Here is a 21,382-nt window from a genome sequence, read left to right as displayed (position 1 = left end):
CTCGCTCCCCGGGTTTTAAATAACTAGTAATGTATGGATTTAACATTTATTTTTTTTCCAGCTCCTTCTCCTGAGTGGAAGACAGTGTTATTATTTCTCCAGCGTGACTCAGCGCTGTGCCAATTGGACAGCCGCTTGCGTCACTCACGGAGAAAACCGAACTTCCCCGAGCAACCAACCGCCAGTTTGGTACGTAAACAAGGTCAGACTCTGCAGCACACAGACTAGACTTCTTCCCGAGCCGAACCCTCCTGCTTTTTTTTATTTTTTTAAACCAAGAAGAGACCCAACAAAAATCTGCAGAAATCTCAATTTTAAGGTAAGCTGCGCTTCAGCGATACGTAAAAACCAGCGAGGTTTATCTGCATGACGCACTGCAGGGGTGAAATTGTGCGGAGCTGCCTGAAAGAAAAAACACGTTTAATGGGACTCTATGATGGTGGGGAAACAAAATTAAGTTTGCAATGTGTATGAAGAGAGTTGCTGACGCTTCGGTGCAGATCTGCTGCAAAGTCGCTCTGCGGCTCTGTATTTACTTCTTGCGCAGTCATCAGCTGACCTCAAACTGGGTCGGGGTTTGAAACTGCGTGGTCATGCTCTCCTACAGTATGAATAAGATCGCCGGACGTGCTGCGTGCATTTAAATCAAAATCCGGTATGTTTCTTATCCCGCGTGAACCGTCACTTGTTCTAAAATGAAATGTTTAATTTTAAAAAAACAAAAGCGTCATTCAACCCCAACTTAGACAGTCTTCTTTATTTTCATGTTTTGTTGCTGCATCTTAATTGAGCATGAGGCTGGACTATGGGAGCTGCAATGATGGATTTCTGATGCACAATCTGACTGGTTTGTGTTGCTCTGCAGATTGTAGGAGAATGTGAGTGTGGCATAAACAGAGAAGGTGTAAGGATTTCAGACAGAGAGAGGACCTTAACAAGGACACGACCCGGGCAGGCCCAACATATAAACGAACTTTGCCCAGATTGAATGTGTCAATCTGTTCTGAAAGAGAACAGATTGACACATTCAGCAATTGTACACATCGTTAGAAAAACTTGAATAGTTTGAAAGTTCTAGTAAACGGAGGGAAACTGGTAAAAAATAAAAATAAAAAAAAATCCTGAGTTTTCTGGTTCCGCTCTGGTTGATAATGGCTTCTGGCTTGATAACTTATTTTTCTGGACTAATTGCACTTCCTTGAGTTTGTTTAGGTTGCAGAGGTGCTCCGAGGCATTGCTGTTGTGATCACGCTGTGCAGAAAGGTGAAGTTTCCATCACGTGTCATGAGCTCCATGCTGATGTTTTGGCCGTAAACATTAGTTAACCTCTTGCACAAAGTCCACTTCCTTCAAAGAAGCATTCCTGTTTTGATCTCTCCTTGAAGAATTAATTCTGTTATGAGGAGAAACGCAATAAAAAATAATTAAAAAAAGTATTTCAGGGTTAGGGTTTCACTTCAGATGTGACAGGTAAACTCAGCTTGTTCAAACCATTCAGATTTTTAACATTCCCTTAAAAACTGGTTATAGGGCATTTCAGGGCAACAGCACGGACTGGAAAAACAATAAATAAAAGAGGTCGTGTTTGTTTTTATTACACCTACCCATGATGCTTTTGGGAAGCAGCATTTACCTGAATCTGTCATTGGTCATTGCAGGACACGGGCACAGACAGCAGCCAAGATGATGCAGTGTTTTCACTTCATGGTCGAGCCGGCCAAAAACCTGACAGCCAAGATTAAGGTCAGCGTTGTTTTCTTCAACATGTTTAATGTTCAAACTTTTTTTTCTTTAGGTCACATTGTTACTTAAGTAGATAATTCATTTGAAAACATTGCTATCACGGCCATCTAGGATGCGCACCTTGCTTTTATTTAGCAGAAAAGAGCTAGTTGGATGTCTCTGCTAACACCATTAGAGCCTTGATGTGCATTTTGATCAGGCAGTGCAACTGCCTCCTCTCCAGATTGACATTATTACTTTCTAAAGCACTTCTGGACGAGCACTGGCATCCTCAGTGTGGGTCTTGAAGCCTCACTCTCATTCCAATGAGTATCTAACAGAAACCCCTTTGTTTGTGTTTTTTTTTCTTTTTCTTTTTTCCCCTGATAGGAGTCGAACAAGAGAGCAAAGAGAGAGAAGAAGGAGCCTCTGGATGAGGATCAGCTGTTTGTGGTGGAGCTGGCGAAAGACCTGAGCCGGGTCTGCCAGGTACGGCTTCAACACGAAAGAAGCATATTTCCAAAAGCAATCTAGAGTATTATTTTTTTTCCCCTCAACTTCTCAGAACATTCTTACCTATCTAAGCTGGGGATTTTTTATTTGTGTTTTCTTTTGTTTCTTTTACTTTCTTATTCTGTAACATCACATGGCACTACACAGCTAATTGATTAGTAGTCCAACAGGAAAGCTGCCGTACAAAATAAGAGAATAAGAGAATTATCTGCTGTCTTTCACTCTTTTTTTTCTCTTTTTTTGTTCATTCCTGCAGAGGTCAGAAGTCCTGGAGCACATCTGTAACCAAGATGACACTTGGTCGTCTCCTCTCTGCCGACTCTTCGTCCTGCAGTCGGCATCCATGCTAGAGAACAAGGTGCAAAGCCAAGATACAAACCCCCCCCCCAAACAACGACAACATATCGCTTATTAAAACAATGACAGCGGTATGAAAGCTAAGGTGTGTACCTTAAGGTGAATTTCTGTGTGCAGAAGACACTGATGCAGACTGATGGCTGGCCAGAGATGGACGAGGGCAAGCAGCCTGATCTGATTAACGGACAGGACCTGGAGCGGGCCAAAGCCGTCATCCTTAACTGGATCAAAGACCTGAGGGCCCAGCCTGAGGTGGGAAGCTTAAGTATGCGACTAAACCCTTCCCGTTGTACCGAACCTTCAAAATAACAGCTGTTCTTTCTAATAAACGCTCAGCAAAGCGTGTGGCCCGGAGAACCAGTCGCCAAGATCCTGGAGGACCTCCAGTCAGCCTGGCGCTGGGGACGCGCGCCCAATCTCCTGACTGCTATGGAGTTGGTTCTGTGGACTTTAGCGTCTCAGCGACCTGACAAGGTAGCAGCTTGTGTTGTGAATCACAAAGTATACTGAACATTTTCTGGGCCAAAAATTTAACAACACCCCCACCCCCCTTTTTTTTTTTTTTTTTTTTTTTTTGCAGAACACCATCCCACAGCAGTGGCTTTTGTGGAAGCAGAGAACTCACAAGATTGGTTCGTAAATCACTCCAGAATTTATTCTGATGTGGTTTAATGAAACGAAATGTTCGTTTTCATCGGTTTCATCGTTTCCCTTCCAGGTGCCATATCCTACATTCCTCAGCCAGGTAAATGAGACCAAGAATATCAAAGTACACACTTTGAAATTTGTATGGCAAATCTCTTCAAGGGATAAATAGAAACAGCTTAAATTTATAGATTTTATTCGATAAGTTACAGATTACTTAATAGAAACTATTTCCAAGGAACACAGGAGTTATATTGCCATTATAGTACAAGTAAGATGAAAATATTGTTTTGCTCCAAAAAAAATCTGGAAAAACAGACATGATTTACACCAGAAACATTGCTTATATGTAGAAATATCTGTGAAATATTGCTATTTACAGCATCTAGCACTCTTATCGGCACTCTAAGATAGAAATTTAATACAGATTCAACTTTATTGCATGAGGATGATCCAACAGTAACATAAATAAATATTAATTTGTGTTCATTTATTCAGAAGAGGAAAAACAAGCCATGTCAGAAGTGCCCTGGCTGTGTACTGAAGTTTAAAACCGGTTATTAGGCAGCCAAATGGAAATGAGAGTTTTTCCTATGTAATAATTATTTTCTTAATCCTCCCAAGTCTTTATACCACAATGAAAGAACAGACGACCATGATCTCAAGAGATCTATTTAGCTTGTTTAAAACAGCTCTCACGCCCCTTAAGGGCCCTGGTACACTGGTCTTTTGTGTTTTCGAAGCAGCTAATTAGATGAATTTTAGTGTTTTCCAGAAATTTTCCTCACATTTATCAGTTGCAAATAAAAGTTCTGTTCATGCTGAGATAAATCTTTTTTTTTTATTATTGTTATTGTTTTTGTAGTGTGGGACTGGATTGGAGATGCTGCAGGTACTTGAACACGTTTCCTGGAAATATTTTGGTCAGTTTTCTGAGTCGTCTTTGATATTCAAACCGTCTTCCTTCCCGCCCAAAGTGGAGGTAACTCTGGATCTGGACACGGCCAACCCAGACCTGCTCATCTCTGCCGACGAGAAGAGGATGCGCTGCGGCTTCGAGCGGAAGGATGTTCCCAACTACCACCAGCGCTTCGACGGGTGGTGGTGCGCCGTCGGCCTGCACGGCCTGGGCTCCGGCCGCCACTACTGGGAGGCGGAGGTGGGTGAGCGCGACTGGCGGCTGGGCGTGGCCAAAGAGTCGGCGCTGAGGAAGGGCTTCAAGTCGCTGAACACTGACACCGGGTACATGACCCTGCGGCTGGAGAGGGGCACCGAGTTTAAAGCACTGACGGTCCCCTTCACCGCCTTGCCACCGGGCCTGATCCCCCGTAAGGTGGGCGTCTACCTCGACTACGACAACGGCCAGCTGTCCTTCTACGACGTGGACAAACACTTGCACATCTACACCTACAACGAGACCTTCACCGAGAGGCTGTTCCCGTTGTTTGGTACAGTGGAGATTGTTAGGGATCTGGTGATCCGGTCTCCAACACCTAAGACCCACTGTCTCTGCCCCACATCCTGCCTGTGGGCCTAGGTTCCTCCACCACCACCCACCAGTCAGGTTTTCCTGTATGAGCCAGTATAGTTAGAGTATAAGAACCCAGAATAGCGGTGCAATCCTGATATAAATGACCACTCTGTATGCTGCTTCTGCTTTAATGTGACTTCTGCTGCTATTTTCTCAACATAGAGTTAGAGCACCACCCTCTGGTCTTTTGTGTTTTCAGACATTTGAGCAGAAACTCCAATGTAAAAAAAACAACTTCTGTATTGTGCAATACTAATATGATAACAACAAAGCACTTCTGTGAATAAAGAATAAATCAAATTCAGTTTTAATTGCGCTGTTTATTTCTCTTTTAAGACCTAAAAGAAGATCTTTAAATTATTGAATTTATTTATTTTAGCCACTGTTGGTTACCGTTTCCTTCCCATGTTCTTTTGATCTTATCACATCTTCTGATATAACATCAGTAATCAGAATTATCTAGGAAAAATAAAAACAAGCACCATATTCATGAAGAGTCCAAGTCTATCTACAATTTTAATATTGCCCAATCTCGTCAATAATATAACTTGAAAGCTGATGGTTTTCAAGTTAATTAGTTAGGTAGAAACTCTTGTTAGATAAGTTTTTTATAATCAAACATCCTGGAATTTGGTACTGGTTTCTGTTTTAGAGTATTCATTTTTTTGCCCAAAAGATGATTGTGTCTGCAAATCCCAGTAGATCAGCAGGTCCAATCAGAGATAAGCCTGCCAGGTACCAGCAGCGCTCGCCTTCCTCATTCTGAAAGCATTTAAAACGGGGAAGACACAATATCAGATTTTCTAATCTAGTGCAGCCACAGTAAAGCGTGAGCCAAGCCTTGTCATAATTTCCATAGGTGGTATTTTGACTTTTGAGAATTTTAAGTCTAATGAACAATCACATAGTTTACTCTAACAATGCTTTGTACAAAATAGACATTTTGTCATTTAGAAATTAACAGACTGTAAGTGATTACTGAAGTATTTCATCATCTACAATTTACACTAAGCTCAATTTGTTTTAAAATTGAAATACTTACACAAATAAGGCCAATTTTTTTACAATTCATCCCAGTGTAATATAAAGCTGCCTTCATTCATTCATTTTACAATATTTTTTTATTAATGTTGAAACTTGACTGAAGTGCAACAAACAGCAGCCTAAAAATCACAGCAGGTCATTGTTTGTTTATTTATTATTATTATTTTTATTTTTTAATTAATGTACAACAAATTCGTGCAACAGGAAGCAAAGGTCAAGAATCACGACAGGTAATTAAAATTTCAGGCTGAAAAAACAACGTGTGTCTTAGCAGGTGCACCTAGCTGGACCAATCAGAGCTCGAGTTCACTGTTACTAAATATGTCATAGTTGACTTTTTCTTTATTTTCGGTTAAAGTTGAAAATAATCAAAGTAAATAACTTAATGGCTACAATATATAATGTCAATGAGAATAAATAATTATTATCATTACTTTTATTTCCTCGTCTTTTTATCCGACTCAAATGACGTAATAGGTGTGCGACGACGAGAGAGTTGTCTGTAGTCGGACGAAGGATGTCAACAAGTTTAAAACAGGCTTTAAAATCTCACTTCGGCTTCGACGGCTTTAGGTCTAAGCTTCAGGAAGATGTTGTTAAGGCTGTCGTTAGTGGTAAGTCAAAAACAGCCTACTTAATTCATATTTTCTTCTCAGTTTTTGTCTTCTCTCTTTCCTAGCAGCAGTGCTATCCCATTCAGTACATGTAACATTTGAAGCAGGCTACGAAAGGAAGTCAAACTGTCTTTCATTGTTAAAAAATTGACTTTTTTTTTTTTTTTGGTCTTGTTTTAGGTCAGAGGGATGTGTTCGTGTGCATGCCAACCGGAGCAGGAAAGTCTCTGTGCTACCAGCTGCCTGCAGTGCTGGCTGAGGGTATTACTCTGGTTATATCCCCGCTAATCGCTCTCATTCAGGTCAGACTCTTCCCTCTCCCTCATACTGATTCTGCGGGGCAATCTGCGGAATTTAAAAACAAAAGAAAATCTCATCAAGTTTCTGTAAATGCTATCACACGACAAAAACATTACTACAGAATGTTATTGCTGTTGTATTTTCTGAAATGCCTCTTTAAGAGGAAGAATATAATTTGATCATATACAGAGCCTTGCTGATCACCTTTTTTGATTAACACTATCTACAATATAATATCTACTGCAGTCTAACACCCACTTCTAACCAATAAAAGTTTACTCGGGTAGAGTTTGTCTATTTTATTGTGTGTGCAGTAATTTTGGTAGGTTGATAGTTTAAGATTATACGTATTTTCTCAACCTACATGAAAAGAACCACAGACAACGTATATGAGTTTTCAACCCAGCTTTCCTGAAAAGAGAAATCGCAGCGTACAGCTCCTGCGAGTCATTCACTGCGGGTTCTGATAACTTTCAGTTCGGCCTTGCCTTTTATTTTCACAGAAAGGAGAGATAAAGAGGTTGTGTCTCTGTACACAGGTCATCAAGTCTTTTTCTCATGAGAGCGATTTCTCATAGGAACATTCTGTTGTTAGAGATAATCATGCTACAGAGACATTCTGTAAAATGTTGGTCAAAAAGTGTCAACATAGCAGTGATTCACACACAGTTGGAAACTAAGAACCAGTAATGCAAGACTACTAATGTAAGAGTGATAACAACTCATAGTAATTCTAACATCTCCCTCCTTTTTTATCATTCTTACATATAAGTGGGAACTATCTAAAATCAAAGAAAAAAAAAGAGAACAATAAAATGCAAAAGTCTGTTTTTTTGTTGTTGTTTTTCAGTCTAAGGAATACAAACACACACTATAAAAAGAAATGTAATGTATAAAGGAAACAGTAGGAAACCAAATATCATCATGTGAACCTCAGTTCAGTTCATCTTCATCCGTCTGGAATGGTATGTAGTCCTCATTGGTGTCAGAGGTTACTCTGACCAGCTGATCACGGCAATGTTAAACGTCTTTGGCATCATGCTACAACGTGCCACCAAGGTCCCGAGGAGAGCCAGGAAAGAAAGTCAAAAGGATGTGACTGTTTTCTTGGATTTTCTGTTATTTTGTCACAGCACATTGGTTCAACTTTTTCTGTAAAGCCTCTCAAACTAGAAAGGATATCCCTGTTAAAATAACTAGCTTTTTGACATTGAAGAGTACAATTGAAAGGATTTTTTTTTCCTATTAAAAAAAACAAAACTATTAATTTTTCTTTAGTAGAAATCACATTAGACTAGGCAGTACCCACTTTAGCTGATATAGTTCTTCAAAGCTATTCAATTCTCCACACAGACATTCAGGTAACCACACAGATTTTCCTCCTAAGACAACCAGGTCATTCAAATTAACCAACAAAGTTGGCTCATCTTTTTCAATGTTAAGATTACCGCAGATTAAATTGATGGTGTCGATGTGGGGTTTTGTTTCACATTACACACTGCTGATACTTTATTTGAACTGCATGATATTCTCCAGGACCAAGTGGATCACCTAAAGGAGCTCAACATCGCCGCCTGCTCCATCAACTCCAAGCTTCCGGTGGGCGAGCGCCGTCTGATCCTGGCTGACCTGGGGAGCAAGCGGCCCAAACTGAAGCTGCTTTACATCACTCCAGAGATGGTGGCGTCGCCCTCTTTCCAGCCCTGCCTGACGGGCCTGTGTTCCCGCGGCCTGCTGTCCTACCTGGCTGTGGACGAGGCTCACTGCGTCTCCCAGTGGGGCCACGACTTTAGGCCAGACTATCTCAAACTGGGCGAGCTGCGGGCTCGCATACCGGGAGTTCCTTGTTTGGCGCTGACGGCAACAGCTCCCAAGAACGTTCAAGAAGACATCCTTCAGTCGCTTAGGCTGCGCTGTCCGATGTCTTTCGTCACACCCGTCTTCCGCAGCAACCTTCACTACGACGTGATCTTCAGGGATCTGCTGCCGAACCCTTATGCTCACCTCCATGCCTTCATCAAAAAAGCTCTGGCTATGCACAGTGGATCTGCTGAACAGGTTTGTAAAATAGAGCCTTGAGTGATTATAGTAACACATTGTACAAACCTGGTGTCATTTACCTCAGTGGTAATGATGTGAAGCAGCTTTGGAGTCTTTTTTTTTTTTTTTTTTAATGTTGCACCTTTATGTCTCCCACTTAATTTAAAACTTGTTTTGAATATTCTTATTTAATACATAGAGACGCGCTGAATCACTCAGAGAAATGCGCATTTGCCTTTTAGTTATTTTATTTCTCAGAGATCAAGCTAGATCTCTATTCAATTCTGTTTAATATGTCTTTAGTACACATAGTACCTCCTCTTCAACTGCCTCTTCTTAGGAAGTTTTTCCCTCGTGCTCATGACAAAAAAAAAAATCTCATTTTGCTCATGTCTGGGTCTGCAGCTGCGCCCTTGCTTGTTATCAGTTCCGTTTCTACCAGTTAATAAGCCAAAGTTTTTAATTTGTCTCACCAAACTCTTAAAAGTCTTGATGGGTGAAGACAGAAAACTCTCTAAAGCTTTTTGGCAGAAACAGACAGATGTAATATGTTTTAACTCTGTCCAGAGTTAAAGCAATAATATGCCACAACTCCTAATTGATGAGCAAATTTTCTGTCTATATGTATTTAAATCAGATACAAATGAGATTTTGTTTGTTTTTGGGGTTTTTTTACCCTGTGTTCAGGGCTGTGGGATTGTTTACTGTCGAACCCGGGATGGCTGTGAAACGGTTGCTTACCAGCTGAACAAGCTTGGAGTCGTAGCGAAGGCTTATCACGCAGGTAGGATGTTTAATTGTGTCTGAGGTTTTTAAACCCCATGCATTCTGCATTCTGGGTTTCAAGTGACAAGACTCTGGACTTTTGTAGGTATGAAGGCAGCAGATCGCACAGCGGCGCAGAACGAGTGGATGCAGGGGAAGGTGCTGGTTATTGTTGCAACCATCAGCTTTGGCATGGGAGTGGACAAAGCCAACGTCAGGTAAGGCAGCAAATATCCTGCTTTTGTTTTTCCTGTTCTTTTATTTTTTATTTTTACACGCGTGCTGACGTCGTTGCAGATTTGTCGCACACTGGAACCTCGCCAAATCTCTGGCGGGTTTCTACCAAGAGTCCGGACGAGCAGGTAGAGACGGTCTGCCCTCGTTGTGTCGCACGTATTACAGTCGGAAGGATAAGGAGCAGCTACACTTCCTCATTCGGCAGGAAGTCACCCGGAGACAGGTCGGATTAGCGGCAGAAGAGCTTTAGAATGATGAAACTTTAACAGCACAACATTTGCCTGAAGGTTTCTTTAATTTCTTTTAGGAGAAACGAGGCTCTTTTAAGGAGACTGACAAAGCAGCCCTCACGGATTTGGAAGCCATGGTTTTTTTTTGTGAGCATGAAGGGTGAGAGACACACAAATCCTTTAGAAACAACATTTTTATTGTATAAAAATCACTTCACTACATTATGATGCAGTAAAAATCTCACGTCAGTGTACTTGAGCTCATTAAACAGTTTCAGATATAAACATTATTCCCTTCTTTGAATGTCCAAGTTTCAATTTCAGAACAGCAGGGGGCAGACTTGTCCTTCTGTTCCCTGCTTCCAATGAACACTTTAAAAGGCAAATTTATTTTAGAGGCAAATCGCCTGAAAGTCTCAGAAATATCAAACATAGTTAAATTTACAGCCGTGCCTTAGCTGTTTTAATTTTTTTAATGCAATTTTGAGCCACAAGGGAGAGACTTTCATTGTTTATAGTGTTATTTGTTTACGCTAATGATTCACTGATTATTGAGAGTAGCAGATGTGACAAAATGAATGCATCAGTGTTTAGGTTTAATTGCATAACTTTTTTTGATTTATAGTTTTGTCAAAAATGTTCTCTCAACACAGATCTTATAAATTCCTCCGTAGCGTGTTTTGTTTGTGCTCTACTCCGTCGCTTTCAGATGACATTTCTCCTGGTTTCCTCTTCCTCACTGGAAAAACATCACTACATAAATCTCCACTTTATGAGCTTAAATTGGAACAAGAGACTTTGCTATCTGATCCTTAAACAACTTTCAGCTGTGTTCCTGTGTTGTGCTTTTTTTATGTTTCTCAATTCAAACATTGAAATTAATCTATTATAATTTAAATCCTGAAAACAACAAAAAAATTGGGGAAAAAAAAGATTAGAATCCATTTTCCTCATAGTGTATCCCAACATGCAACTATTTACTTGCTTATAAAGTTAAAACATCAACTTTCCATTCTAATATTCCTCACAGAGGAATGATACAAGGTCAGTATAAATCATTCTCAAACAAATATGGCTTTCCGCTCATCTAACACTGAGCAGCTTGTGGTTTTTTTGAAGACCTGTAAGCCTGTTCGGTGCTGCGTATTTGCTTATAAGTCAGCTGTTTCCGGCCCCGCCTTCTCCTCCTGGTAGATGAGCTGCTCTTGCTCTGCAGGCAGGGATGCTCCAAAGGAATACTGCTTCTCCTGAAAGCCTGGCCGCATTAACAGGTGTGATTTGTTAGCCTAGAACGCAATCCAAGAGTTTGTTTTGTTGTGCTGTGGCACCGCCTCCTTTTTTGTGCACACGCTGTGCAGCTTATGTCTGATTTCTAAGCACAGAGGTGAGTGGATCGGCAGGAAAAACCTGCCTGAAAGTAAAAATGTTCCCTCAGACGTCGAGCTCGTCCTGTTTGGACTTACAGCAGCAGCAGCAGCAGTGGCTCACGCAGGTGAGCACCATCATGAAAATCACCATAACTGTTGGAAAGTTATATATATTTTAGTATCTTTTAAAAATTCCAAGAAATGTGTTTTTCCTTTAAAAAAAATAAAAATAAATAAAAAAAGGAGGCATGACTCACAGATGAAGATTAGGAGGATGAAGAAGCCTCCCAGCTCCAGAGGGTGGGCACTGGGCAGACTTTGAAGCTTGAGCCAGACATTGTTCAGGAGACCCACTGTCTCCTCTCTGGCATCCATCCTGCTGAGACCACAAAGCACAAAAGGCATGTCTGAGTCACATTAGAGTGTGTGTCTGCTGTCAGTTTCTGTACACTGAGGAAAAGGAAACCCAGGAGTTTTACTGCCTGTGTGTCTGAAAGTGAAACTACTCCTGGGCAGATTTAAGCACAAATGTAACCTGCAACAATAATCATACTCATTGAACTTTTTTTAATATATTCACAAAAAAGTTGTGTGCTCTTGTGTAACCACTTTTACTCTACCTCCAATTAAAATCCAGTGCAACCAGTTGCCTTCCGAAGTTACGTGAAGAGTACTGAAACATTTATTTGATCAAATATCGCCACAGATGGCTACTTAAAAGATGTAGACTTGGACTTTAACTAGGCTATTCCAATGCATGCATACATTCCTTGTAGCTTTGGCTGAAAGTTTTTTTTTTATTATTATTTTTTGTTCTGCTGGAAGGTGAAACTCCACCCCAGTGGAGCAAACATAAGACATTGTTTGCTCTGGTTTTGTTTAGAGTAACACAATTACTTGTTTAACGTTTCAGATTTGTGTGCAAAGGACATTTTTAGGAGCCGTTCATGAGGTGCAGTTGCGCTCTGCTTTTGACACCAAATTAAAAGAACGACAAATAAAATCAAGCTTTTTGTCATAATGTCAGAGCTCATGGAGAGATCGAAGAGTTAGGAATAATTTAGTAAAGTACTTTAACTATAAGTTTAGCCTTTTCTGCCTTGTAGTTTCACACTGTAATGAGCATAATGGAAGCAGATTCCAGTTGTTTACTGTTGCTGGTGCTGCCGTGTTCTTGCTGAATTGCTCACATGGGTGTGACGCTCTATTTCCTTTTGGGGTTTTAGATTTATGTTACAATTTAAACAAAAGCTCTACAATTATTAAACCTACATGTATCGAAGAGCCTTAGCTGAGTGTTTTCCTGTCCAGAGACACGTGATCATTGAAAACACTGAGAAGCTGGTGTTGCTTAAGTGACTTTAAGCACAAACATATGTTTCTCTGGACAGCATGTACCAAATATAATCAGAAACAGCTCTGAGCAGAGCTGGGTTTACTGTAATTTTAGACTTTTTACTTACATTTTTTTAGTATATTGAAACTGAGAAAGGCGTCAGATTTGTTCGTTTCACTCCAAACTTTTAGAGACTGGAGGAACTTTTTACTGTTTCAGTCTAAAACGCAAGTACCAGAACAGTTTATTTGCTTTTTCCAAGAAAAAAAAAATGCAGGATGCTTTTGCCAATTGGGGATTTATTTCACTTAGAAACAACCTTTATGCACAAGATACTGCAGTAAATAAGTGATTTCCATGCAATTTGATGCATTCTACTCTGACTTTATAGCATATGTTTACAATTAAATCCTTATTTTTAAGACATTCTTCAAACTTTTTCACAGCTGTCGCTATTTTTTAAGTCATATTGATGCTGAGAAGGACTGAAAGACACCTACCTGTGAGAGTCTCAGCAGTTTTCCCACACTTAGTCAAGTCCACACTGAGTGTCAGAAGTTCCTGAGCGAACAGAAGAGGAGGAGGCGGCAGGGTGGAGACCGTGTGAGCATGCTACAGTGTGTTCCCAGGAGCAGTTCCCCTGCAGAGGGTTTTGTTTGGCAGAACTAGTTTGTTGGTTTGTTGCTGTGTGATGCTGCTGCAGGTCCTAAAGTAGGACGGAAAGTCATCTTATACCTTTGCTCTTGAGTTCTTCGTCTTATAGCCTCGCCTATCTCAGAGGCTGCAGTTTTCTCTTTGACAGCCCTGTCTGGGAGGGACTGCTGCTTTACACTTACTGCTGCCCTCTGGTTTACTCCTGCTCTGCAAAGCTTCCCTGTTCACACAAAAGGAAGTGGCAGCGTTCCCGTTTCTAGCGTTAGGGTTGATGCGGCTGATTCCCAAGCGGGCTCTGTGGCTGCGAGGATGTGTGGATGTTGGCGGTTATGTAACCGTGGTTAAAAAGTGAGACTGTCTGGTGTTTTTTCTAACAAACTTTATAATCTGAATTTTATGAGGACATTTTGTGAAAGTGAGTTTTGTGTTACTCATATTTTTTCTTTTAAAAAAGACAATAATTATTGACTGACGTCATAACACAAGCATTGATTCTAAATATGCGATGGTTACACAATAGCTGATGATCAATAAGGCTCTGCTGGATAATGCAGGGACATTAGCTGAACCTCTTTCTCTCCTCTTTTATCTTCTCATCTAGGGATGCAAACGGTTAATAGACTTGCAGTTAATTGTCGATTAATGGTTTATTAGATTAAAATTGGTTCCGGTCGACTCACTAATAATGTCCACTTAAGCCTTCTCTTAGTGTTGTAATTTGGACGTCATCCAGATGAGGGCGCCTCTGGTCATCCATAAGTGCAGTCAGTTGATACAGAAACAAAGATGGCGGGACCATACCAGAATGGGAAAGAGAAACGATCCAATCAGATTCTGCTTTGGGATGCAAAATGCACTTTATGCTGTTGTGTTTAGATATATGAACCCTTGTCAAGCTCCTTAAGTTCCAATTTATGGGATTTATGGAGATTAATTTTTTTTTTAATTTTTTTTTTTTTTACATATTTTATCCTTTTTATCTTTTATTTTTTTGGTTCAGCAGCTTAGATGTTCCTGTTTATTTTTTATAGATATAAAGTTTAATATTACTCAGCATTTAATACAGCTGACACGTACTGATGTTAAAATGTAATTATATATTTATTTAAATTAAGCATATTATGAAAAATTTAGCAGTTCATGTTATGTAAATACGGTCAACCCTGTATATGAGAGAAAACTCAGGCTTTTAAGAAAATTACTGGTCAATCGGAAAGATCCTTCAACTTTAGATCATTAGCTCATTAATCAATATCTCGCGTCCTTATTCTCATCAGGTGTCGCCATGCCAACATCTCCAAGTTTTTTGGGGACAAGACGCCGAAGTGCGCGGGCGCCTGCGACTTCTGCCTCAACCCCAAAGTCGTGCGGGCCCAGCTGGAGCGAGCAGCCGCCCTCAGCACCAAGACCGAAGAGGGCCAGAGTGGAGAACCCAAAGGGCCGTTCGGGTACATGCCGGAGCAATACGAAGGAGGGAAGAAGGGCTACGGCTTCGAAAGGCAGGGCGAACGCTTGGTTGCGCATTCCGAAATGTGGTTTGAATGCGACTTGGTGTGAGGTAATGATGATAATGACGCTGCCTTCCACTTCTGCAGGTTCGATGAAGGGGAGGGAGGAAGTGCTGAAGAGGAGACCAAGAAGAGGAAGAAAGAGTTTTCTGACCTCTTCAGGAAGCAGATGAATCTACGGAAGGTGACTTCTGATATTTATTGAACAATCTGATGCCTATCTGAGCACATCACAGTCAGACATTTTCTATCTAAATGGGATTTTTTAAAAATGTATTCTTAAACATTAAAAATGCATAGAACATAGAATTTTGGAGCCTCTCTACCATCTGTATGCAAGCTGCTAGCGGCAAAGACTGACCATTCCTGTTGGAGCCCGTCTTGTGAAATCACTCCCACATGTTGGAGAGAGCTGGCACGACGTTCGAGTCAAACTGCTCTAAGCGGCGGCCAGCCAAACCCTTTACAGAACAACATAACAAAGACAGGAATGTCGAGACGGTGAAAGAAAAATGAGCCGAATAAAAACCTGAACCCCTTTCTGTCAGTGCAGTCCGACAGAAAAACGACTGTCACAGTATCGTTTTCACACGGCGTGGCTGAAAGACGTGCCGGTGTGAAAGTGCTAACTCATGTTGATGCTCGTGTGTCTTCAGGGCTCTGACGGCCTGAGGGAGGACTTTGTTCCACCAGGTACCGCCAACAGTGCAATAAGACACTGAGACGAGTCGAGAGGTTTATCAGTGGTGTAACAAGTCGTTCCTGTTGTGCAGATGCTGACTGCCTGCTCAGAGAGGCCAGCAGCCAGAGGATCCCCCGGCTCAGCGTGAAGGTACATGACAGAACTGGAGCACATTCCTCTCCCGCTTTCATTAACGAACGCTCGTTAACTCACAGGCGGGACAGCAGGTGTCTGTGCAGCCGCAAAAGTGTGTAGACTTTAATTGAAAATGCATTTTTGCTACATCTGTCCACCATGTAGTTGCTCTTTTGATACAAGATTGTGAAAAATGTACTTTTATTTAGGTATTGCCTCACAACGGACGTTCATTTCATATGAATAGATTAAGACATGAAGTTTAATAAACAGGTTTCCAGGGTTAATCAAAAAGTACGGAAAAAGTTCAGTTCCTTCCTGCGTTCCTTCCTCTACAGAAAATAATACAGTAAATAAAAGGTGAATTTTAGTTTTTACATTTTGAAAACATGCCACAGAGCAGCCAGAGAACTGCAATAAGTACATTTTGACAGAACAAATGCAAAAATTTAATTTAGTAAACCTGAGTCTCGTTGCAGACCAGAGAGCATTGCCTGTACCGCCTGCGAGATGCTCTGCGTGACCACCAGGGGGCAGAAGACATATTCAGGTCAGAGGACTCAGATGTTCTCAACAAGCGTTCAGCTGTAACCCGATAGAATAAAACAAATAAGAGTCTTCCTTTATTTCCTTTCTGTCTCTCAGCTGCAGCAGTCTGATGTCAGCGGTGGATTTGGAGTACGAGGTTTTCAAAAGCTGCAAATCCTCCAACTTGTACAAAGCTGCCATCTTGAAGAAGGTAGACTGACAATGTCTACACCACTATATGAGCGATTTTAAAATAAAACCGGGCATGTTTTTCATTTAACTCATCTGTTGTCCTGAAGGTGTCGGAGATTACAAAATCAGCCCCTCAGACGGAAGAAGGCAGCAGCAACGACTCCAGAGAAACGGAGACGAAGTATAAACCCGATGGAAATTCCTCATGTTTATACCCAGAGGAGCTGCAGGGCTTCACCTCGGCCTCCCAGATCTACTCTGTACGAGTGGCTTTTTTTACACAAGCATCGCAGAACATCAAGCACGATTTAATTCTCCTCCTTTTTGCTCCAGATGAAGCGGAAAAGAGTGGGAGCGGGCCAGAGGGGCTCCTCTAACTGCTTCCAGTCCGCCAAGGACCTCCTGAATCCCGTGTCTAGCAAAGCGACGGAGAACGGGGGCTTCATCGCCGACTCCTCCGCGGAGTCGGACGTCAAGCGGATCAGGGTGAAAGAGGCGGAGACGGCACTGTCCACCAGAACCGGAGCCGGAGCTGTCAGCCCGGCCAAAGCAGGCAGAGTCATGAGCAGGAAGCAGCAGAAGATGGCAGAAGCGGCGAAGAGTTCTCGCAACATCTCGCAGTACTTTGTGAAGAAAAAACCCGCGGAGGAGGAAGAGCAGCGCCCGGAGGCAGGTGGCTTGCCGTCAGAGACTCTCGGTGAGGTTTGTGAAGAGAACTCGAGGCAGGAGCTGCTTTCCCTGCCGAGCGATCCTGCGCTTGAAGAGAGCGAGGATCTGATCCTGATAGAACCTAAAAGGGAAGTCATCGTCTTGTCCGACGACGAAGAGCAGGAAGCGGGAAGAGAAGTGACTTTGACTCTGGTCGAAGACATTCCTCATGAGGATACGACTACGATCACAGAGTACTTAAACCTCAGTAAACATTTCTGTCAAACTTTACTGGTAAAAGTCTTTTTTACAACCTTAACTACATTTTCACCATTTTCAGACCAAACCAACCTAAAGAGGAAGAAGAAGAAGAAGAAGAAGTACCTGCTAGTCTGCTTTTAGTTCAAGAGGTAGAGTGTCTTACAAAAATATTCATAACGTCTCATTATGGACACACACTTTAACATGCTTTATTGGAGATTATTGGTGCTCTCGGCTGTGAAGTGGACAGAAAATAATGCACAGTTTTACATTATTTTACCCATAAAAAAATCTGAAAAGTGTGGCGTGAATTTGATTTCAGCCCCCCTTTTGCTTTGATACCCCTAAATAGAATCCAATGCAACTGACTGCCTTCAGAAATGACCTTCACTGGTTATTCAAACTGTGTTTAATTTAACATCAGTAAAAATGCAGATGTTCTGAGAAAGCATCAGAGGTTCGTTAGAGAACACATGTGAAGATGAGAAAAACAGCAGACACACCAGAAATAAAGTTGTCTGAACAGTTTGTAGTCACTAACTTCACCACACACACACACACAAAAAAAACAAACTTAGATTCTTGGATTTAACTACAGAATAACTCAGGAAAAAAATGAGCATGAAGAGCGATCAGGTTTTGAAAAGTTTCCTGAATTTATGAGGGAGAGCAAAGTTAAACGCTAATGCTTTTGTGAAAAAAAAAAAAAAAACAACTAAAAACTAAAACAGCAAACCAGAAAGTGATGGGCCCAAGCCAAAGAAAAACTCACTTCTAGACCAATAGATTTTATCTTGCATATAAAAAAAAACCTTCTTCTACCATCTATTAAGTTGAGAGCTATTTAACCAACTATTATTTAACCAAAAACACCCAGTTTCCACTCATCATTATTAAATACTCCTTAAGACAAAGGTTTGTTTGTGTAGCAGGTCAGTAATATGAAACATTCAGCTTTTTGGAGCGGCCTAGTCAAAGTCCAAGAAGGACTTAAACTGCTTTTGCCGGAACGGGTTTCACTTCTCCTTCTGATTCTTAGTTATGCACTGCTTCGAGTTGGTCCATGATATAAAAATCTCGCTTTCTGTTCAGGATTTAAGTTTTTTAATTAATTCTCGGCGATGGATGACAGCGCTGTGTGTTTGCAGGCTGCAGACGAGGTGGAAGCGGAGCAGAAGGAAGCGGAGCAGAAGGAAGCTGAGCAGAAGGAGACGTCTCCTGTGGCGAAGCGCAGCCGGACGTTAGGTTCCAGCAAAAGGAGAGTGACGTTCAACCCGGAGGTGCAGGAGAGGTCTCTGCCGCCGCCCGGTGACCCCGGTAACCTCGGTGACCCTGTGAAGGCCGTGACCCTGCAGGAAACGGCTAACATTGTGGTCCATTATCTCAACCCCTATTATACTCAGGGAAAGTTTGCCACTAAGGTGTGTAGAGTTCTACATTAGCAAATTAGAACTAAATTGAACGTGTGTTTAATAGATGTGTGAATGCTTTCACAGGTTCTGTTTAAGTCTTTTGCGCGATACTTGTCTCACCTTCTTACAGAGGGTAAAAGTCGTGAAAAAAACCAAGGTAATTAAACACTTAATGCCATATGAACATTTTTTTTTGTTTGTTTTTGTCATTGACGTTTCAGTAACTATAACCTCTGTGTCTGCAGTTAAAAGTGAAGTCAAAGTTCTCATCAAGACGTTCTTCAGCAGAGTCCAGCGCTGCGAGAGCGAGGCCGACTGGGCAAACCTGAAGAGACCGCACAACTCCAGAGTCCCAGAGAGCAAGGACTGATGGGACATGCAGTCCTTTTCCTGTGTCAAAGCCTTCTTTATCAGTGCCTGTCTGGATCCTGCTGTTGATCTCAGGCTTTTTATTCAAAAAGCTTAAAATGAAGGGCTTTCGGAGCTGCTTGCACGTCATGTCGAGACATGAGCAATAAAACTGACCCTCTGTCAGTGTAACGATGAGACAATTGCTCTTAATGTTTTAGCCCCCTCGAGCCAAGTCATGCAAGGTGTCCGAGTCCGCTTGGATCAGCAGCACTACAGCCTGATCCTCGACTTGAATCCAAGAAGTCGACGGGATTTCTTTTCTTTGTGTTTCAAATAAAAGCGTAGCTGTGAACAGATTACACGTCACACACAACTGTATTTAATTTATCTGGTTGAAGTGCTGTCATAAGCAACAAAAGATGAATATGTCGAAAAGCCCTTCATGCCTGCTGTTCAGTACAGCGGAGGAGCCATCATGATGTGGGCCTGTTTGTTTTCTAAAGGAACCAGGGGGAACCTTGGTCACTCAAACGCTTTGGTATTTGAAATGCATGCCTGGCAGAAAACAGGAAATGATGCAGGTCATATGGTCAGATATGACACAAAGACAACCTTGTAAGTCCATTTCGGTTCTCAGACCTAAATCCTCTGAAAAATCAATGACGAGCTGAAAAGCAGAGAGGATTCTGGGTGATCTACTCAGACTGGGAAAAGAGGAAGAAAGATCCCACCGAAGTACAAAGAGCTTCTCTAAGGGAAGATGTTTGACACGCTCACTCTCATCTTCGTTATGCATCAACGTCGTACTGTAACGGTTAGAAGCTTTCGGACTAAAGTACCGCAGTGCTTCCTGATGGAAAAGTGACCAGAACAGAAAGAGTTTAATAAAACAGAGGGTCCTGTTCTGAGGACCACATGTTTACCAAATCACATAGCAGCCTTCAATGTGTTTTATTAAAAAAAAAAAAAAAGTTTTGTTTCTAAAATGCCTTAGTTTGTATTTTTATGAATTCGTGAGTATGTATATGTCTGTGTATTTAAAATAGAGGGGGATGAAGCCACTGCTTGATTTTAACACATGGGGAAAGTTGCATCTCACTGCTGGGGCTAAAAATATATTTTAGTCATTTCCTCATGTTGTATTTGTGCTGCTGAAAATCAGTTTTTTTTTCTTCTGTAAATAAAAGATTGTTTTACTTTTACTGTTGGTAATGGCAGAATGCGTGGAAGAAAAGCAAAAACAAACTTAAAGATTCATTATTGTTTATGATAAAATAAACTATAGGCAGTGTGTGTATCACATGTTGAAAAAAAAAAACAACTCTTGGTTTCTGATCTCTAAATTGAAGTTTATGGAAGCACTTATGAACAAATCCAGTAAATATTGATGTCTAGACATCAGCTCCCAGGATTCAGGTTGCCAGGATACGGTCAAAACGATCAGCTACAGAGAAAATGATGCAGTCTATGTCAGGTAGGTTGAACGAGTTGAGTACAAGACAGAAAAGAACACGCTTTCAAATAAGCATTAGAAAGGCAGAAGACTCATATGAGATGCATAAACGAAAATCGGTCTTATTGACATGAGCTTAGGTTAGCAGGCATTTATAAAAAAAAAAAAGAAAAAAAGCAAAAATTAGAGAAAAAATACATTTGGTGGGATTTTAGAGAAGAAAATAAGAGTAATCACAGGAGACTTCAAAATCACAACTGGGGATAAAATTATATTTAAAAAATGTCTGGTTCATTTGTATCCGTGGCTATCTGATTTGATCAAGTGTTCATCATGTTACAAAATATGTTGAAAAATAGTTTTAAAAAAAAAGAAGTAATAAAATAAAATGATGTGAAGACGGAATAAACTGTTTTATCTTGTTTCCTTAACCCAGTGCTTGGTTTACTAACTTGTTTGATGAAGAAATATTTGTTCTAACTTTAGAAAATGTTCAGCAAACGAAAAAAGATGAGAAAAGGATTGTCTTTTAAGGAAAACAGCAAATAGTGTAAACTTGGATGCTGCATTGTTTTGCTAAAATAAAAATAATAAAAAAATAAGGATACGTTTAATTTTTAAAAAAAAATCAGATTTATGCTTTTATCTAAACTTGCAGTTGCACGTTTAGATATGAGCCACATGGCTCTATAACCAGGGTGAAATGGTCTGAGGGGAATCACAAGCACTCTCTCAGTTACACCAATCTAATTTTCTATTGTTAATTTGCATCTCCAAAAGCTCTAAAATAACTAACAGAGCAATTTTCTTTCTTTCTTTCTTTCTTTCTTTCTTTCTTTCTTTCTTTCTTCCTTCCT

The 21,382-nt window shown here is 40.9% G+C and overlaps 2 protein-coding genes and 1 long non-coding RNA gene across 9 annotated transcripts; 2 read left to right on the top strand and 1 right to left on the bottom strand.

The window, feature by feature from the left end:
- The first annotated feature begins 154 nt into the window (after nt 1–154).
- Nucleotides 155–5,073, top strand: LOC106957439 (butyrophilin subfamily 3 member A3). Of its 3 annotated transcripts, none has more exons than XM_015048795.1 (10): nt 155–319; nt 1,659–1,743; nt 2,113–2,211; nt 2,492–2,593; nt 2,710–2,844; nt 2,929–3,066; nt 3,173–3,224; nt 3,311–3,337; nt 4,103–4,129; nt 4,215–5,073. In XM_015048795.1, exons 2-10 carry the CDS (start codon nt 1,684–1,686, stop codon nt 4,772–4,774), a joined length of 1,200 nt encoding a protein of 399 aa, XP_014904281.1. In that variant the 5' UTR covers nt 155–319; nt 1,659–1,683; the 3' UTR covers nt 4,775–5,073. The 3 variants fall into 3 exon arrangements, with proteins under 3 accessions (XP_014904281.1, XP_014904280.1, XP_014904279.1); XM_015048794.1 differs by lacking the exon at nt 155–319 and adding an exon at nt 708–878 and having other exon boundaries at nt 2,713–2,844; XM_015048793.1 differs by lacking the exon at nt 155–319 and adding an exon at nt 721–878.
- Nucleotides 5,074–6,158: 1,085 nt separating this feature from the next.
- On the top strand, nt 6,159–20,274 carry recql5 (RecQ helicase-like 5). Of its 4 annotated transcripts, XM_015048789.1 has the most exons (20): nt 6,160–6,426; nt 6,607–6,728; nt 8,263–8,784; nt 9,454–9,550; nt 9,638–9,749; nt 9,829–9,991; nt 10,076–10,158; nt 14,633–14,854; nt 14,951–15,047; nt 15,520–15,556; nt 15,637–15,695; nt 16,160–16,230; nt 16,326–16,419; nt 16,508–16,660; nt 16,734–17,302; nt 17,389–17,458; nt 18,458–18,490; nt 18,521–18,730; nt 18,806–18,878; nt 18,967–20,274. In XM_015048789.1, exons 1-20 carry the CDS (start codon nt 6,330–6,332, stop codon nt 19,089–19,091), a joined length of 3,009 nt encoding a protein of 1,002 aa, XP_014904275.1. In that variant the 5' UTR covers nt 6,160–6,329; the 3' UTR covers nt 19,092–20,274. The 4 variants fall into 4 exon arrangements, with proteins under 4 accessions (XP_014904278.1, XP_014904276.1, XP_014904275.1 ...); XM_015048792.1 differs by lacking the exon at nt 17,389–17,458 and having other exon boundaries at nt 6,159–6,426; nt 16,734–17,342; XM_015048788.1 differs by having other exon boundaries at nt 18,458–18,730.
- On the bottom strand, nt 10,175–14,230 carry LOC106957438 (uncharacterized). 2 transcript variants are annotated; one of them, XR_001426948.1, is made up of 4 exons: nt 13,437–14,230; nt 13,202–13,262; nt 11,623–11,744; nt 10,175–11,518 (listed from the first exon to the last, which is right to left on the bottom strand). It is a non-coding gene; the product is annotated as an uncharacterized LOC106957438 (long non-coding RNA). The 2 variants fall into 2 exon arrangements; XR_001426947.1 differs by having other exon boundaries at nt 13,202–13,765.
- Nucleotides 20,275–21,382: the final 1,108 nt, after the last annotated feature.

The sequence above is a fragment of the Poecilia latipinna genome, unplaced genomic scaffold, assembly GCF_001443285.1.
Source record: "Poecilia latipinna isolate Pla-1442-1.1 unplaced genomic scaffold, P_latipinna-1.0 Scaffold902, whole genome shotgun sequence".
NCBI classification, from domain to species: Eukaryota; Metazoa; Chordata; class Actinopteri; order Cyprinodontiformes; family Poeciliidae; genus Poecilia; species Poecilia latipinna.
This window is presented reverse-complemented; position numbering and strand designations above follow the sequence as displayed.

Bases quoted from the DNA above. Each gene is read 5' to 3' on its own strand.
- recql5 (XM_015048788.1), top strand. From the start codon at position 6,330: ATGTCAACAAGTTTAAAACAGGCTTTAAAATCTCACTTCGGCTTCGAC. The intron at 15,048-15,519 runs GTGACTTCTGAT...GTGTGTCTTCAG, and splicing joins AGCAGATGAATCTACGGAAG to GGCTCTGACGGCCTGAGGGA. The intron at 16,420-16,507 runs GTAGACTGACAA...GTTGTCCTGAAG, and splicing joins AAGCTGCCATCTTGAAGAAG to GTGTCGGAGATTACAAAATC.
- LOC106957439 (XM_015048793.1), top strand. From the start codon at position 793: ATGAGGCTGGACTATGGGAGCTGCAATGATGGATTTCTGATGCACAAT. The intron at 2,212-2,491 runs GTACGGCTTCAA...TCATTCCTGCAG, and splicing joins ACCTGAGCCGGGTCTGCCAG to AGGTCAGAAGTCCTGGAGCA. The intron at 2,594-2,709 runs GTGCAAAGCCAA...TTCTGTGTGCAG, and splicing joins CATCCATGCTAGAGAACAAG to AAGACACTGATGCAGACTGA.